Source organism: Trichogramma pretiosum, unplaced genomic scaffold (genome assembly GCF_000599845.2).
Source record: "Trichogramma pretiosum strain Unisexual culture from Peru unplaced genomic scaffold, Tpre_2.0 scaffold25, whole genome shotgun sequence".
Classification (NCBI taxonomy): Eukaryota; Metazoa; Arthropoda; class Insecta; order Hymenoptera; family Trichogrammatidae; genus Trichogramma; species Trichogramma pretiosum.
The window spans coordinates 1,208,356-1,222,503 of record NW_019641621.1 but is presented as its reverse complement, the minus strand read 5'-3'; the positions used below and the strand labels follow the sequence as shown (position 1 = coordinate 1,222,503).

Below are 14,148 nucleotides of genomic sequence, written 5' to 3'. Positions count from 1 at the left end.
CACGAACTTGCTTTTCATCTTTGAGATGTTTCTTCTCTCTGCTCACGATGTAGATGGGAATTGGTAAATAAGATAAGTCTCTCCAGATTTTTTTTGTCAATTATTTTTTTTTTAAAAACGTATCAATGCTTGATATTTTATTATCAGAGATTCTCTCCTCTCCTCGGATCGTTCGGCCCGAGCGCTGCGAATTGCACGCATTGTCGGATCGACGCCTCGGGAGCTCGATGTAAGATTACAAAATGCGAATAATAATACACGTTCGTAATAATATAAGGCAGAATATTCCGACGAAACAAACAATCATAAATGGACTCGATGGGAAATATCATATGTAATTATGAGTTTTACAACAAAAAGAAGATTCGAATAATATCACATTGTTTTGGTATCTCGATGCTATTTCGTATGGAACTCGTTGAGTTTATAATCGAGTTATATATAGTATTATTAGATTTAGTCTTTTTTGGCGGCTGTGGCGGCGCTCTTGAGCTGCTCGTTGAGGCTGTGCGTGGCCTCGACGGCGATGTCGACGGCCTTCTTGGTGAACGAGGCGATGTCCTCGCGCACCTGGCCGCTGTTGGCCTTGAACGCCTCGGCGATGGTGTTGGACTCCTTGACGAGGGTCTCGACGCCCTCCTGGAACTGCTTCTGCAGCTGGTCGGCCGACTCCTTGGCGTTGGGTACGTTGGCGTTGATGTCCTCGACGACCTTGCTCAGCTTGCCGCGCACGTCCGTCCACAGCTTCTCGAGCTCGGGCGTCTTGCTCTTGACCTGTTGTTGTTACGCGCAAAATTAGTAACAAAGTCGAGTCGCGCGCGACGTAAGATATTAATTTTAATGAATACAATTGAGCTAAATTACCGGAAGCTCTCGGGAGCCGAGAGCTCGAGAGTTAGACAAAAAGGTGTCGGCGAACACACGATTCGATTATACAACGCGCTCCGTTCTTTTTTACGATCAAGGAAAACCTATTTACGACCGACAAAAAAAAACAAAAACAGCGCAAGAAGAAAAATTACGACGCATTAAAGAGAAGAATTGTTGTACTGACCTCCTCGGAGACGGTGCTGATGTAGCCCTGAACCTTGTTGACGAAGTCGCTGCTCTGGGTCTTGAGGGTGTTGACGACCGTCTCCTGGTCGGGCAGATTGAGCTGGGTCTTGATCTGGGTGGCGAGCTCGTTGATGTTCTTCTGGGCGTTGCTGATGATCTCGGCGAGCTGGAGCGGCTGCTGCACGGCCACCTCCTTGTCGCCCTCGGGCGCTGCCCAGCAGCTTACCACCAGGCACACGGCCAAAATCGCCAAGTACTTCATGATGATATTATTATTGGTATAGCGGGGGTGTGTGATAAAAAAAACAACACAGTTAGTGGTAGTAGGCACGAGACACGCGACTCTCTAAGCGGCAGATTTGAAACTGACACGGACGCGTCGGCTCGCAGGAGCCTTTATAGGAACTGCGGCTTATCATCGAGTCTCACACAGACACAGACGAACACTGGCAAGCTGCCATTTATCTATATACACATATAATAATGCTGTCGTCTTGGCAGCGGTCAAGCATGGGCACGTGTGCGCCGAGCTCTTTGGAATATAAATCATGAGACACTGCTCCCCTATATACATAGCTATAACCGCAAACGGACAGTATAGACGGAGAGACATTTAATTTTCGCGAAATATATTATTCGCGACGTATTCGTTGTCGAGCGTACACTGACTCTATTGCCTATTGTGCCCCGCGATACGAGAAAGTAAATAGGCGCGAGAGAGAAGATGCCTGGCTTTTTGCTGAGTAGGCGTTTTTCCGACGGGGGGCTCTTTTTTTGCATGATAATGGCCGAATCGTCGTGAATCACTCGCGATAGTTTATTTTTACAAAACAGACGTACACACGCACACAGCGAGCGAGGAATTATATTATATACGCGAGCGGAGCTTTCGAAAATTAGTGCGTGTCATTCGTCGGCCTAACGAGAGCTGAAAAAAACCCCGTGTATATTATAGCACAGCGATCGGTATGATATTCTCAAGGGTCTTTTTGTCTCGCTCTTTGTCGAGATTCGTGGATGGGACATATGTTCATCGATTAAAATTTGGTTTTTGACTCGTATATACGCGAGATTCACAGGCTTATGTATGTCACCCTAAATTTTCCGAGAAGTTCTTACCAAGCCGAAAAATCGATTCTGCTTTTTATATTTCGAGTCTATCGGCTGATATTTACAGACGCACTATGCTTTGTTCGAAAATAAAGGATGCTCGCGATTGGAAGATGATTCGAGCAGGAAAAATTTAAGTTTCCCAGTCTCGCGGTTACGGGCTGCAATTATTTTACACAAAGTATCCGACTGCTCTTGAAAAATATAGACATTTTTATTCCTTGATGAAAATGATACGCTCCGCGTTAAGTACTCATTACAGGCATTATACTCCCAACGTAACAATCACTTAACTTGTTTGCTTATAAGAGTCGCACACACACACACATGCATACACTGCACGCAAGGCATCCTTGAAAAACATTTTTTAGTTGGCCAAGTGGATCTGATTATTTAGAATAATTTTTAAATAAATCATTTGCAAAATTTTAAATATTGAGACTCATCATTTTTAATTGATAAATTCTATCTCTTCATCTTTTTACAAATGTGCAATATCTCTCGATTGCGCTAATCGGCTTCGACTTTTATAATCGTAGTATACATTGACTATTCTTTCGTTCATTCATTATTTATAGGTTTGAAGCTGCGGGGAGAAATTTCCATGAAAACGCAGCTCTTGAAACTGCACTCGATCGATGAAGCTACGAGGCACGAAAGCAAGACCGTCTTATTTTATTTTCGATACGAAGCTACAAGAGTCCAAAAATACAGCATTATGCAACTCGATGATAAAAATCGTTAATGGAAGTGAATTTTCGCCCATGTATAATATATGTGTGCATGTGGTATGCATAATAACGAAAGGAACTCATTCTGTTATCGGTATAGTATACGCATGCGAAGACAAATTTAAGTGGCTTTTTATCAGTTGATTCGTAATGGCGCTGTGCTGCTCGCCTATATACAGTACAACGAGTCAATGAAAGCTCGATTCTGCACGCAGTCTTCTGAGATTTTGAGTCAGCCTTGGCAAACAGTACGTCAAATAAAGGTGCCTTCTTTTCTATGAACGACGTATGATTATTTTCGTCAAGGATTAGATAAAAGAGTCAGTTTGGTTTCATAATTATGTAAACATATAAATTAACAGAAAAAAATAAAAATAGTGTATCGTTTTTGCCTTTTTTCACTAGCTATAGACAAGGAATGTGCCGATCTTCAAGGTTCTTTTTCTTTTATCAATTTGAGCAGGATTCGGTGGATTTGAATTTTTATAAATCAGTATTAAACAATTTGTTTTTAAATTAATATTTTATTCAAACAATAATAACAGCATATTTGTTGAATATACTATTTTTTTTTATAAATCATAACAAAAAACATTTTGAAAAAATTAAAATGCCTAAAGAACAATCTTTCTATTGTCAACATAAAAAAAACAATGAAACGTCTAGCTAAGAAGCATTTTCAATCATTGCATCGTCGTTTAAGCGGATGGAGCGGCTGGAGCGGATTTTGGGATGATCTTGGATGCCTCCTCGGAGATCTTCTTTCCAACGGAGTCGAAGAATTCCGATCCTTTCGACAAGATCTCGTCGAATTTGGGCTTGGCGTCGTTGAAGGCTTTGGAGATGCTGTCGCCAGCGGTTTTCAGTGCCTCCTCGATGGAGTTTGGCGTGGTGACTTCTTGTGGGGCTGGTGCAGCGTATGCCTGTGGAGAATTCACGCAAGTTATAGATAACTAATAAATTTCAACTTTCATCGTAAAATATTTTGGATCGATGAAGTAATAAACTTTATTTTAGAGAATGATTCTTTCTTTTTATTAAAAAGAAAACGACATCGCGCAGTGTCGAACTAAAGATTTACTTGAAAAAATGTTTTAAATCCTCGATGAAAATCAGTCATCGCGATAAAATTGTACAGTAGGTCTGCGCAACGAAAACAATATTACGCCGAACTGTTTCTATTGTTCGACCGATGTGCATGACTCATGCGAGTCTACATACGTATACCGTGTTCCCATCGATCGTCATTCATTAAAACTCGGCAAAAACAAAATACACGAAATGAAAAAAAAAAAAAAAAGAAATAATTCAAAGTTCATGAATAATTTGAGAAAAGTCGTCTGTTTTTTTTTACCTGAGCCAAGCACGCGACGACGAAGGCGATGCACAGAGCTACGAAGAGGTAACGAGCCATTATTGCTGGATTGGTTATATATCGATCGGAGACTCTCCTGAAAACTATCCGTCTACTTTGATAGATCGCGAGCAACTGAGCAAACTTGGATTTCGAGTCGCGAAGCGTTACTATACTCGATTGTAAAATCACAGAAGTGGTGATACGTTGGCTTCGGGGTCGAAGGCCAAACACTCCGCCTCGCACATACACACATGCTCTATGTGCCTTCGCACACACATGTGTGCGTTTGTTTCTCTTTCTATGTGAGTATGTGTGTGTGTTGTGTGGCCAATACACGCACACATTGCTCCGACTCATTATACATTCGACGTAATCATCATTAATTCCCCTCCGAGCAAATCTCGACAAACTAGAAATCTAGTTTCAGTTTCGTACAAAAACTCGAATATCCCGCTGGTGTAATGAAGCCGAAGATGATGCGATGACGACGATGATGATGATGATGGCCAAGACGAAACCTCTGCCACGATAAAAGTCCGAGTTTCCAAATAGAGAGAGATTTTTTAGCAGATGATCGTTTAGCAATATATATGCGTTCCATATATTGCCGAGTGAAATTCTTGCATCTCAAATTTTTATTGGTCGAAGAGAAAAAAAAGGAAAAGAAAGAAGTTTTTGATTGCATAAAATTGAGATAAGCGACGAAAATTGTGCAAATCATAGCCAAAACAAATCCAAGAAATCGTAAATAAACGCGAATACAAATACATTCTTTTTGCTCTCCATCCCATTATGCATCGTTGAATTTTTTTTCTAATTGATACAATGGAGTCTGCGGAAATGTTTATAATTGCCGGTTCGTGACAAGGATCGTTAAAAGTCGAAGAATACACGAGACAAAAAAAGTAGTTCTACCGTTAAAGCAGCGAACGGAGTGTGTTTTTTCTTTCAATTCGCTCGCAATTAAACCGTCTTTGTCATTTTTAATGCTCCCTGTTTAAATTTTAAATTGAAATAATTATTCGCAAACGCAACCGATTCTCTCGACGCAATCGTTTTTATTCAAAAAAATTACTTAATACTATATTTTACAAATGATTCATCGTCGCCTTGTCGGAGACGTCGTGGTGGTAGTCGCGACCTCGGACCACTTGGCGTGACGCGCCTGGATCCTCTTGAGCTCGGACTGGCTGGACGAGTGGACCGTGTCGAGCACGCCGAGGACCAGCTCGATGATCGGCCGATGCTGGGCCAGCGTCTCGCGCTGCACGCGCACCGGCATCTCGATCGAGCCCGAGTCGTCGTCGTCGCCGCCGCCGTCCTCCAACTCCTGTCCGGCCTCGTAGTCTCTCGCTGACTCCTCCGACTCGAGTTGACACTTCGATTCTCCGACTAGGAGCAGCAGGAGGGCCAGCAGAGGTAGCGATCGTGAAAACTTCATCTGCCCAATTTCGAATTTATCATTATAATATCGTCGTTACGATCGTCGTATACAAGCAATCCGTTTACCTTATTGAATATTTTGTCGTTGGAGGCCTCGAGGAACGCAGCTGGTGCACGGGGACAGACTGTTTTGATGGCCTTGTTTTTATACTAAATAAAATACGATCCAACTTTTTGACGATCGAGGCGCGCGCGCGCCTGAAATTAATAAATTTTCACTTGCACCAGCAAATTCCTCTGCGTTGCTCTGGGTTAATGTACCGCGCGTCGGTGCATTTTTTTGGATGAGTAATGCAACGGCTCGTTTCCAACGTGTCAGCAAAATTAAAGGAAAAAAAAAAGTTGTAATCATCGCGTTAAATCGAAGTGGGTCGTACTTCAACTATTATATGTATACTAATCGATGTAAATAAACAACAACATTTTTCTTACGTAAATAAAAACTCTTTATTTCGATGTGCGTATTGTTCAGTCTTACAAAAAGAATAATATCTAGCACTTGGACTGGGCTTGGCTCGAGGATCCCGAGGGCTCGACCAGCAGAGTCACGCACGGGCACTGCCGCGCCGGGTCCGCAGTTTTCGCGCCGCACTCGTCCGTGTCCTGGTCCATGCTCAGCACTTTGATGGCGTACTGCAGCGGCGACGAGCAGTTGAATTTCGGCGCGTCCCTCGACACTTTGGCCGGTTCCAAGACGTCCTCGTCTTCCACGATCGGCTCGCCGTCGTCGTCGTCGTCCGAATCGATGGGTCGAGCCTCGGCCTCGTCCACGGGTTCCTCGACTTTCGACGTGTTCGGGCTGTTATTCTCGCGCAACTTCTTCGACACGTCGTCCAGTATGTCCTTCAGCTTGTCGATTATGTCGCTCACGTCCTTGTTGAACTTTTCGATGTTCACCAGGGACTTGAGCAGACCCGTGAGCTCCTTCTGAATGTCGGGACTGTTGAACACGGACTGAATGGACAGCGAGGCTTTCTGTATGGCGTCCAGCTGCTGATTCACGGCTGGTTTTTTATTATCCTCGGATGTGTCGCTCTTGTTTTTGTTGCTGTTATTATCGCCTTTGACGGAGGCCAGCAGATCGCTCAAAAACTTTTCCACCTCGACCGTCGCGTTGTAGATGCATCGGCTCATCGATTCCAGCTGTTTCTCGTCGTTGCCGGGAAAAGCGTCCTCCAGAGCTCTCTGAATGGCTTTGAGACTAAAGTTGGCCTCGTACGTTTCGCGCTTACTCTTTACGGTGCCGTTATTATTGCTCTGTGGAATAATTATATAAATCGAATCAAGTTTCGTTTCGATTAGGTAATTTTTTAACAATGTGCAAGTATAAGTTTTGTATTTACCGTATCTGATCCGCATGGCAAAATAGCTGCGGCTTCGCTCGTAGAGTTATTAGTTCGATCCTCGATGGGACTGATTGTAGTTTCTCGTTCGAGAGTACTCGAGGGTTCTAGCGTAGTTATTTCTATAATTTGATCGTCGATCGGACTAATCGTAGTTTCTAGCTCGAGACTGCTCGAGGGTCTTGTCGTGGTTATTTCTAAAGTATCGTTCGACGAACTCTGACATAGCGCCGAGTTGATTAAAAATACGAGCAAAGCAATAAAAGTCGCAGTCCGAGACAGGACCATCGTCGAACTGTGGCGAGTCATTCCGCGACTGATAAAAGTCGAACTCGGCCGGGGATACTTTTTATAGTCAACGTAGTTTGGTTTACGTCCGATACGTGCATTTTACGATCAACATCGTCGGCTCTCGTACCCAAAACGATGTTCCATGAATGACGAGCGTATTTTCATTTTGGCAAAGAAGCCGAATTTTGTTTTGAAAAACAGACGCTCGCACGAAATAAACACCGATGCTAATTTCCTCGTTCGCTCGTGTATTATTACTTTTCAGGAAAATCTTGTAAGTTTACTCGTGCAGCTTTATCAAAATCACGACAATTCTTATCGACCGAGAGTTTTTCATAATTTGTAAAAAGCGATCGAAAAAAAATGCGAAGTAATTTATAAAAATGTATTTTTTGATCGCTCTAATTGATGAATCTCCATTTAGTCATCAGCTTGTATCGTTCACAGTATTACCAAACGAGAGTATATTTTATTCGAGTTAAAAATCATAATCTCTTATGCAATTTTTTAAATAGTTTTTTTGTTTTTTAAAAACTTTATCATATAATAAAATGATAATGAACTGTGCCATATTATAAAAGCATGATAGAAGCTCGCATCTCATTATTTTCAATGAAATCTTGAAATATAATTTATATTGATCATTTGTTTTTTATTATTTTCGTAGTTAATGACTTTGATACTTATATATGACCCGATAAAATGAAATTAGGTCATTATTCTAAACTGAATTGTTGTTGCATCATTTGCAACTGAAATTAAATTTTTGAGCAAATCCATTTCATAACATTTCATTAATTTAATAAAACTCTAAATATTTGCTTATGTATTTTTACTTTTGTAGCATTTCTACCAATTTTTTATGCACTGGTAACAAAATGCTACTCACATTTAATAATTATGTTAAATTCGAGTCAATTTACTAATGAAAATTATCTTGAAAGAGCAAACGAATCGAATACTTTTTCCCGAACGAAATAATTGCATCGAGCGTTTCAAATCGAAAGGAAGGATTTTGAGCCAATGAATAGAATGATAATTTTGATGAATTGAATTATTTAATTTATTAATTAACGTATTAAACTACATTTTGTTTCGCCCCGTGAAAGAGCGATGACTAATTTACAATTGTGTTCCTAGAAGGTGTGTGCTCGAGAGCAGCTTTTTTTCAGCAGTGTCTGCAGCACGGGTGGCACTTGCGAGCGCAGCGTCCGCCGAGACGGTGCGAGGCCTGCAGCTTGACGGGCACGGCCAGGGTGCACTTCTTGCCGCCGAGGACCTTGTGCTGGTGGCCGCCGCAGCCGCTGCCGCATCCTCCTCCGCAGCCGACTCCGCCTTGCTGGATGACCTGGATGCAGGGCTTGCCGATGACCGAGGGCACGATGCCGCCGCAGCCTTGGTTGCAGCTCTGGCTGCAGGTCTGGGTGGAGGCGTCGATCTTCTTGGCGCATTGTTTGGCAACGAGGATGCTCGGGACCGAGCCACCGCAGCCGGAACCGCATCCGGAGTTGCAACCGGAGTTGCAGCTGGAGCCGCATCCGGAGCTGCTGGCACCGCTGCATCCACCCTGCTGGACGAGCTGGACGCATGGCTTGCTGATGACCGAGGGCACGATGCCACCGCACGACGAGCCTTGGTTGATGATGCATCCCGAGGACGATCCACCGCATCCGGTGTTGCATCCAGAGTTGCAGCTGGAGCTGCTACCACCGCTGCATCCACCCTGTTGGATGACCTGGACGCATGGCTTGGAGATGACCGATGGCACGACACCACCGCATCCAGTGCTGCATCCAGTGCTGCATCCAGTGTTGCAGCTGGAGCCGCAGCCGGAGCTGCTAGCACCGCTGCATCCACCCTGCTGGATGACCTGGACGCAGGGCTTGGAGATGACCGACGGCACGACACCACCGCACGACGAGCCACCGCATCCGGTGTTGCAGCCTTGCGACACGCTACCGCACGAGCCCTGAGAGATGATCGAGCTGCAGCCCACTACGGCAGGCTGGACGCAGCTGACCGAGCTTCCCGAGCACGAGGAGGATCCTCCGTTGCAGCTGCTTGAGCAGCCTCCCGAGCAGCCACCTTGGCAGACCTGGGGCACAGCGCAGGGAGCAGGCACGACCTGGGGAACCACGATGGGCATAGGCGAGCAGCCAGAGTTGCCGTTGCAGTTGGAGTTGCAGTCGACGCTGCAGCCGGTGTTGCAGCTCGATCCACCGTTGTTGTTGTTGCAGTTGGACTGGCAGATGGTCTCCTGGACGCAGGTGTCCTGGCACGAGGAGCCACCGTTGCCTCCGCAGCCTGAGTTGCCACCGCAGTCACCGCCACCGATCTGGGCGGTTTCCTCGACGCAGACGAGCCGCTTGACCTGGCCCGTGGTCTGGGTGCCTTGGGAGCAGGTGGTGCCCGTCTGGGTGCCTACCGAGCAGCTGCTCACGCCTGTCTGGGTGCCGACGTTGCAGGTGCTGGCGCAAGTCTGCGTGCCGACGCTGCTGCATCCCGGCTGGGTGCCTACAGGCAACTGTGGGAGAGAGCAAAATTTTGAGTCATTACCTTTTGATAATTTTGTATTTGAAATTATTTCGCGCAAAGGAGATCACTTACCAGTACTTGGCCGACGTGGGTCTTGATGCAGTGGGCATCGCCGCTCGAGCAGACGATCGCGCCGACCAGAGCCAAAGTAAGGGCGGTTTTCAGGGAAAACGTCATCTTTGTGCTTTGTTACCGTGCAAGTATTACTTTTTACTATACTGTCTAGATCGCTGGCCACCTCTCGCTTCGTGGCAATTCGGAAAAGTCGCCGGCTTTTTATACTCGATTTTTCGGGCCACTTCCGTTTTTGATAAAGTCTCGAGGAAGGCCAAACTTTCCTGAATCGAATCCATGGCTCCGGTCACGATCACCAGCCCCTCCTTGCCAAGGCTCGCCGCGCGTGAGATTTTTTCGTGCTCTCGTCGTCTTACTCATCGTCGATGCGCCGCGCGATGTTTACACGTCGTCGGCATTCCATGTCGTTTCCTCGATGTTCCGTGGATTAATAGGTAAACAACACGAGAGCGACACTTCCACATTTTCGGGGTGTTGGAAAATGCGCCGTTCGACGCTCGAATTAGTTAGTTAGCCCGCGGGATCGATCGTGGCCGATACGCGAGTCATGGTGCAGGTAAGTGCGGCGGCATTCGTGCGTGTGTTTGACTTCGATCGTCGATCGACTTGTAAGCTCGTGGATCATTTTTTACTTGATTTATTATTGAAATGGTTTGATCGTTTAAATGATTAAAATGAGAGTATTTAGCTTTATTTTTTTTCGCCTCGTTGTTACATATTTTATCTATCCACTCGTACATCGGACTAATCTCAAACATCAAGTATTTTTTAACACTCCGTGCGTAAAATGGGGTTTTGCTAATCTTTCAGTGATACAAAACCACATTTTACACGCGAAATATTAAAAAATATGGTATGCAACTAGTGCGTGAGTAGGATGACTCACCAGGAGTCTTTTTCCAGGGGCCATTTTCTTCACGCATTTGTTACATAATATACTAATTTGATTGCTTTAATTTTCATTCTGATAATTTTTAATAATTAGTTCATTTCAAGAGCAGCCTAATAAATAGTTAACATTCAACTCAGTTGCGTATAGATTAAGAAGTCATAAATGTGGTCATAATTTTCGCTCTGTGAACTTAATTTTTGAACATTTACTCGATCGAAACATCGTTAGGATAGATTTATAAGTATGAAAAAAAGTGATCTCAATTCTTTATAACGAGATTTGTAAAAATATTTATTTAAAAAATAGATCGTAATAAAAACTATTGTACAGAAAATAGATCGAATTTAACAGAAAGTGTCGCTGTAAATATACATGCAAACGAGCGCGATGATTCAGACGGTGCGTATATCGTTCGGCAAGGTATTTGAATTGCAAATCGATCGTTTTATATTTCAAAGTAGCTGTTTATTTCATTGCGCATCGTGGCTATATTCTATTCGAGTACAAAAAATAACATTCATAGAAAAATATCTAGGGGTTGGGAGTATTTCATCGTCGAGAGCCCGATCAGCTCTCAGTCACGGTCGTAGGACCTTCGGCCGTTGGAGAAGAGCTTGGCGACGAAATTGGCCGCGTCGGCGATGACCGTGGCGAAGGTGGACTCGTTGCGCTTGGGTATCCTCATGATCCAGTAGTCGTTGTTCTGGCCACGGCTCGACAGATGACGGCGCACGAGCTTGTAGCGTCTCTGCTGCAGATCTGAAGTGTCAAGGGAGTCGCTCGTGCTGCTGTCGTCTGACGCGAGCTTTGATGCGCTCGAGGAGGCTGGCTTTGACGGGCTTTTCGGTGCTGCTGCTACTGGTTCCTCTTGCTTCGCGGACTTCTGTGCCAGCTGCGGGGACAGTCTCTTCTTCAGACTCGCCGTTTTCTTTTTCTTGGCCACCGCCGCCGCTGTAAAGCTCTTTTCCAAGGACGATAGAGTCAGTCGGGTGTCGGGGCCTTCTAACGGCTGCTGCTGCTGCTGCCTTGGTTGCTGCTCCGAGCCGTTGATACGCCGGAAGGTCTTTTTGGGGACTTTTTTGCTTGCGGCTGGCGATCGGGCTGCAATATAAACGAGTCGTAGTATTAATCGTCGTGCAACGTTTTCCGAGAAAAAAAAACTACGCGTTCCATCTCGCAAATGAGTAGTTGCTAGCTACTACTCTAGCTTACTTTGCAAAAAAGTAGCTCGCTATCATTGTCATATGCATGAATTACATTTGTCGATCGCAGAAATATTGCAATTTGTATCATCCTCGCTCTGCAATTTTCCCGGTCTTTTTTTCTTTTCATTTTTTTAATATCGTGCATTATTAAGCGCGCGGAATTTTCCCGCGCGCCGATTTTTAGCTGTTACAGCACTAATTCGAGTCGCGCGCGCGCATTTTTATTTCCTCGAAACTCGCGCGCTTATATGTTTTATAAATAAAATGCGCGACGTACGGTGTATCGTCGTTGTCGCGCGGCTCGATTTAAAAATACACAAAGCCGCGATATTTATACACACAACGTTAATTATTATGACCGCGGCGTGTGTGTATGTCACGGCGGCGTATGCAAACTCGAATGAAACGAAGCTTCGTTAAAAAAAAATTTTTCTCTTTGTATTTACCTGGAGGTGGTGGTCGTACGGGCGCCGCGTGGCCGTTTGTCGGATTCTTGATCCATCTTTTGCTCCTTTCCGTGACGACGTCGCTGCTGCTTGACTCGCTCGGCACCGTTGTTGACGATTCCGCCAACTGCCTTAGTCCGCGCAGCCACTGGCCGAGAGGTCGTGGTGGCGATCGCTGCGGCGGAGCCGATGTTGTTGTTGTTGTGGTTGTTGTTGTTTTTAAGGAGATTTTTGATGCCTTTATGGCTGTTGGCACGGCTGTGCTTGACGCCCGGGTGGACTCGTCCAAGCGGCGCTGTCGCAGATTTGGCGATCGACGGAATTTCTTTGCGAACCCTTGGGTGCTGGTCCGGCCGGCGAGCTGCGTCATGCGCAATGGCTCCGAGTCATTATTCGCTCTCGCTTTTCAATGATTTATACCAGAATTCATGTTACACATATACCGAGATTCATTTGAATTGATAATAAAATATTACTTCCCGAGTGCAGATCGTTTTAAAAATAATGGATTATATGCGAGAAAATTCGGTAATCGTTACGGTGTACATCATGCGCGATAACTAAAAATCAATGGTACCTTTCGTAGTCGTCGCCGGTTCCGAGATCGGTTCGCTCATTCCCTTGGCAGCTTCGATCGGCTTGGACTTTTCGAGCGTAATGGCATTGGGCGCCGCGACCACGTACAATATTATGGGAGTCGGCATTCGCTTGTCTTTGTCACTGGCTGCGTTGTTGTTGTTGGTCAACGATCCGCTCGTCAACAATTTTTGCAACTGCTCGAAATCGATCACGACCGGCTTCAACGTCGTCTCCGATTCTTTCTTCAGTAGCTCCTTCTTCTTGGCCATTCGAGCGACGTTGGACGGAACGACCGAGACGCTCGAGATCTGCTCGGATTTCGGCGAGCTGCTCTTGGGTAGAACGATCTTCGTCACGGCCTCTTGTTGTTGAGCGGGCTCGAGCCTGAGAAAAAAGTCGCACAGAGTCAGCAAAATAAGGTCGACGAAGCTCGGGGATACAAAAGGCTTTGCGTTTACCTGATGGTCGTGCGCAGCTCGTTGCCATTGCCAACCTTGAGCTGGCATCTGCACGGCTCCGAGACTCGACGAGCAGCCTCTTGGCGATAAATCTGAGCACTCGAATGATCATTGTTACTTCTCGGCCGCGGCTGATGATGATGCTGCTGATGATGATGATACTCTCCGCAGTCTTTGCACGTGGGAAAGCTGCTGAGCACCTCGTCGGCGACGTAAGCGACCTTCGTCGCTGCAGGCGGTGGTAAATTTGACACTTGGACCACCGCACCACCACCCACACCTGCACTAGCACCGGCACTACTGGTGGCCGCGTTGGCCGCGCACCGACAGTGCTCGCAGTTGCATACTTTTTCCGACGATGTGCCGCAAACGAAGACGACGAGGCAACAGAGCAGCGAGAGATTGCGAATCGTGGAGGCCCTCATTAGAAAACGATTGCGACTTTGTTACACGATTGTATTATATTGATAATCAACGAGACACACGATGTTTCATTTCACACTGATCGAGAATGACGGCGGCGGTCGATTATCCGAGCGCAGGCGTAATCGCCGAGAGAGAACCGAGAGCGGATGCGACGGGCCAAACACCCGCGACACTTCCGCCTGTCGATCGGCCGATGTTTTG

At 45.6% G+C, this 14,148-nt stretch overlaps 4 protein-coding genes across 5 annotated transcripts; all 4 read right to left on the bottom strand.

Annotated features, from left to right (window-relative positions):
- Nucleotides 1-103: 103 nt before the first annotated feature.
- LOC106654089 lies at nt 104-1,433 on the bottom strand. The gene is made up of 2 exons (XM_014373787.1): nt 1,055-1,433; nt 104-774 (listed from the first exon to the last, which is right to left on the bottom strand). The coding sequence occupies exons 1-2, from the start codon at nt 1,316-1,318 to the stop codon at nt 457-459; spliced, it is 582 nt and encodes a 193-aa protein (XP_014229273.1). The 5' UTR covers nt 1,319-1,433; the 3' UTR covers nt 104-456.
- A 4,686-nt stretch (nt 1,434-6,119) lies between these two features.
- Nucleotides 6,120-7,383, bottom strand: LOC106654139 (transcription initiation factor IIA subunit 1-like). The gene is made up of 2 exons (XM_014373863.2): nt 7,041-7,383; nt 6,120-6,954 (listed from the first exon to the last, which is right to left on the bottom strand). Exons 1-2 carry the CDS (start codon nt 7,347-7,349, stop codon nt 6,190-6,192), a joined length of 1,074 nt encoding a protein of 357 aa, XP_014229349.2. The 5' UTR covers nt 7,350-7,383; the 3' UTR covers nt 6,120-6,189.
- Nucleotides 7,384-8,370: 987 nt separating this feature from the next.
- On the bottom strand, nt 8,371-10,125 carry LOC106654134 (keratin-associated protein 5-1-like). The gene is made up of 2 exons (XM_014373856.2): nt 9,939-10,125; nt 8,371-9,855 (listed from the first exon to the last, which is right to left on the bottom strand). The coding sequence occupies exons 1-2, from the start codon at nt 10,041-10,043 to the stop codon at nt 8,500-8,502; spliced, it is 1,461 nt and encodes a 486-aa protein (XP_014229342.1). The 5' UTR covers nt 10,044-10,125; the 3' UTR covers nt 8,371-8,499.
- An 838-nt stretch (nt 10,126-10,963) lies between these two features.
- On the bottom strand, nt 10,964-14,142 carry LOC106654239 (nucleolar and coiled-body phosphoprotein 1-like). 2 transcript variants are annotated; one of them, XM_014374017.2, is made up of 4 exons: nt 13,522-14,142; nt 13,062-13,447; nt 12,485-12,886; nt 10,964-11,934 (listed from the first exon to the last, which is right to left on the bottom strand). In XM_014374017.2, exons 1-4 carry the CDS (start codon nt 13,944-13,946, stop codon nt 11,408-11,410), a joined length of 1,740 nt encoding a protein of 579 aa, XP_014229503.1. In that variant the 5' UTR covers nt 13,947-14,142; the 3' UTR covers nt 10,964-11,407. The 2 variants fall into 2 exon arrangements, with proteins under 2 accessions (XP_014229503.1, XP_023314589.1); XM_023458821.1 differs by having other exon boundaries at nt 11,501-11,934; nt 12,485-12,845.
- Between the last annotated feature and the right edge of the window lie 6 nt (nt 14,143-14,148).

What these genes read in the sequence shown, in the direction of transcription:
- LOC106654089 (XM_014373787.1), bottom strand. Translation starts at nt 1,318, where the DNA reads ATGAAGTACTTGGCGATTTTGGCCGTGTGCCTGGTGGTAAGCTGCTGG. An exon ending in TCAGCACCGTCTCCGAGGAG is followed by an intron (nt 775 to 1,054) that starts GTCAGTACAACA and finishes TAACAACAACAG; the next exon opens with GTCAAGAGCAAGACGCCCGA.
- LOC106654139 (XM_014373863.2), bottom strand. Translation starts at nt 7,349, where the DNA reads ATGACTCGCCACAGTTCGACGATGGTCCTGTCTCGGACTGCGACTTTT. An exon ending in TGCCATGCGGATCAGATACG is followed by an intron (nt 6,955 to 7,040) that starts GTAAATACAAAA and finishes ATTATTCCACAG; the next exon opens with AGCAATAATAACGGCACCGT.
- LOC106654134 (XM_014373856.2), bottom strand. Translation starts at nt 10,043, where the DNA reads ATGACGTTTTCCCTGAAAACCGCCCTTACTTTGGCTCTGGTCGGCGCG. An exon ending in CCCACGTCGGCCAAGTACTG is followed by an intron (nt 9,856 to 9,938) that starts GTAAGTGATCTC and finishes TCTCTCCCACAG; the next exon opens with TTGCCTGTAGGCACCCAGCC.
- LOC106654239 (XM_014374017.2), bottom strand. Translation starts at nt 13,946, where the DNA reads ATGAGGGCCTCCACGATTCGCAATCTCTCGCTGCTCTGTTGCCTCGTC. An exon ending in ACCGGCGACGACTACGAAAG is followed by an intron (nt 12,887 to 13,061) that starts GTACCATTGATT and finishes ATCATTGAAAAG; the next exon opens with CGAGAGCGAATAATGACTCG. An exon ending in CGTACGACCACCACCTCCAG is followed by an intron (nt 11,935 to 12,484) that starts GTAAATACAAAG and finishes TTTATATTGCAG; the next exon opens with CCCGATCGCCAGCCGCAAGC.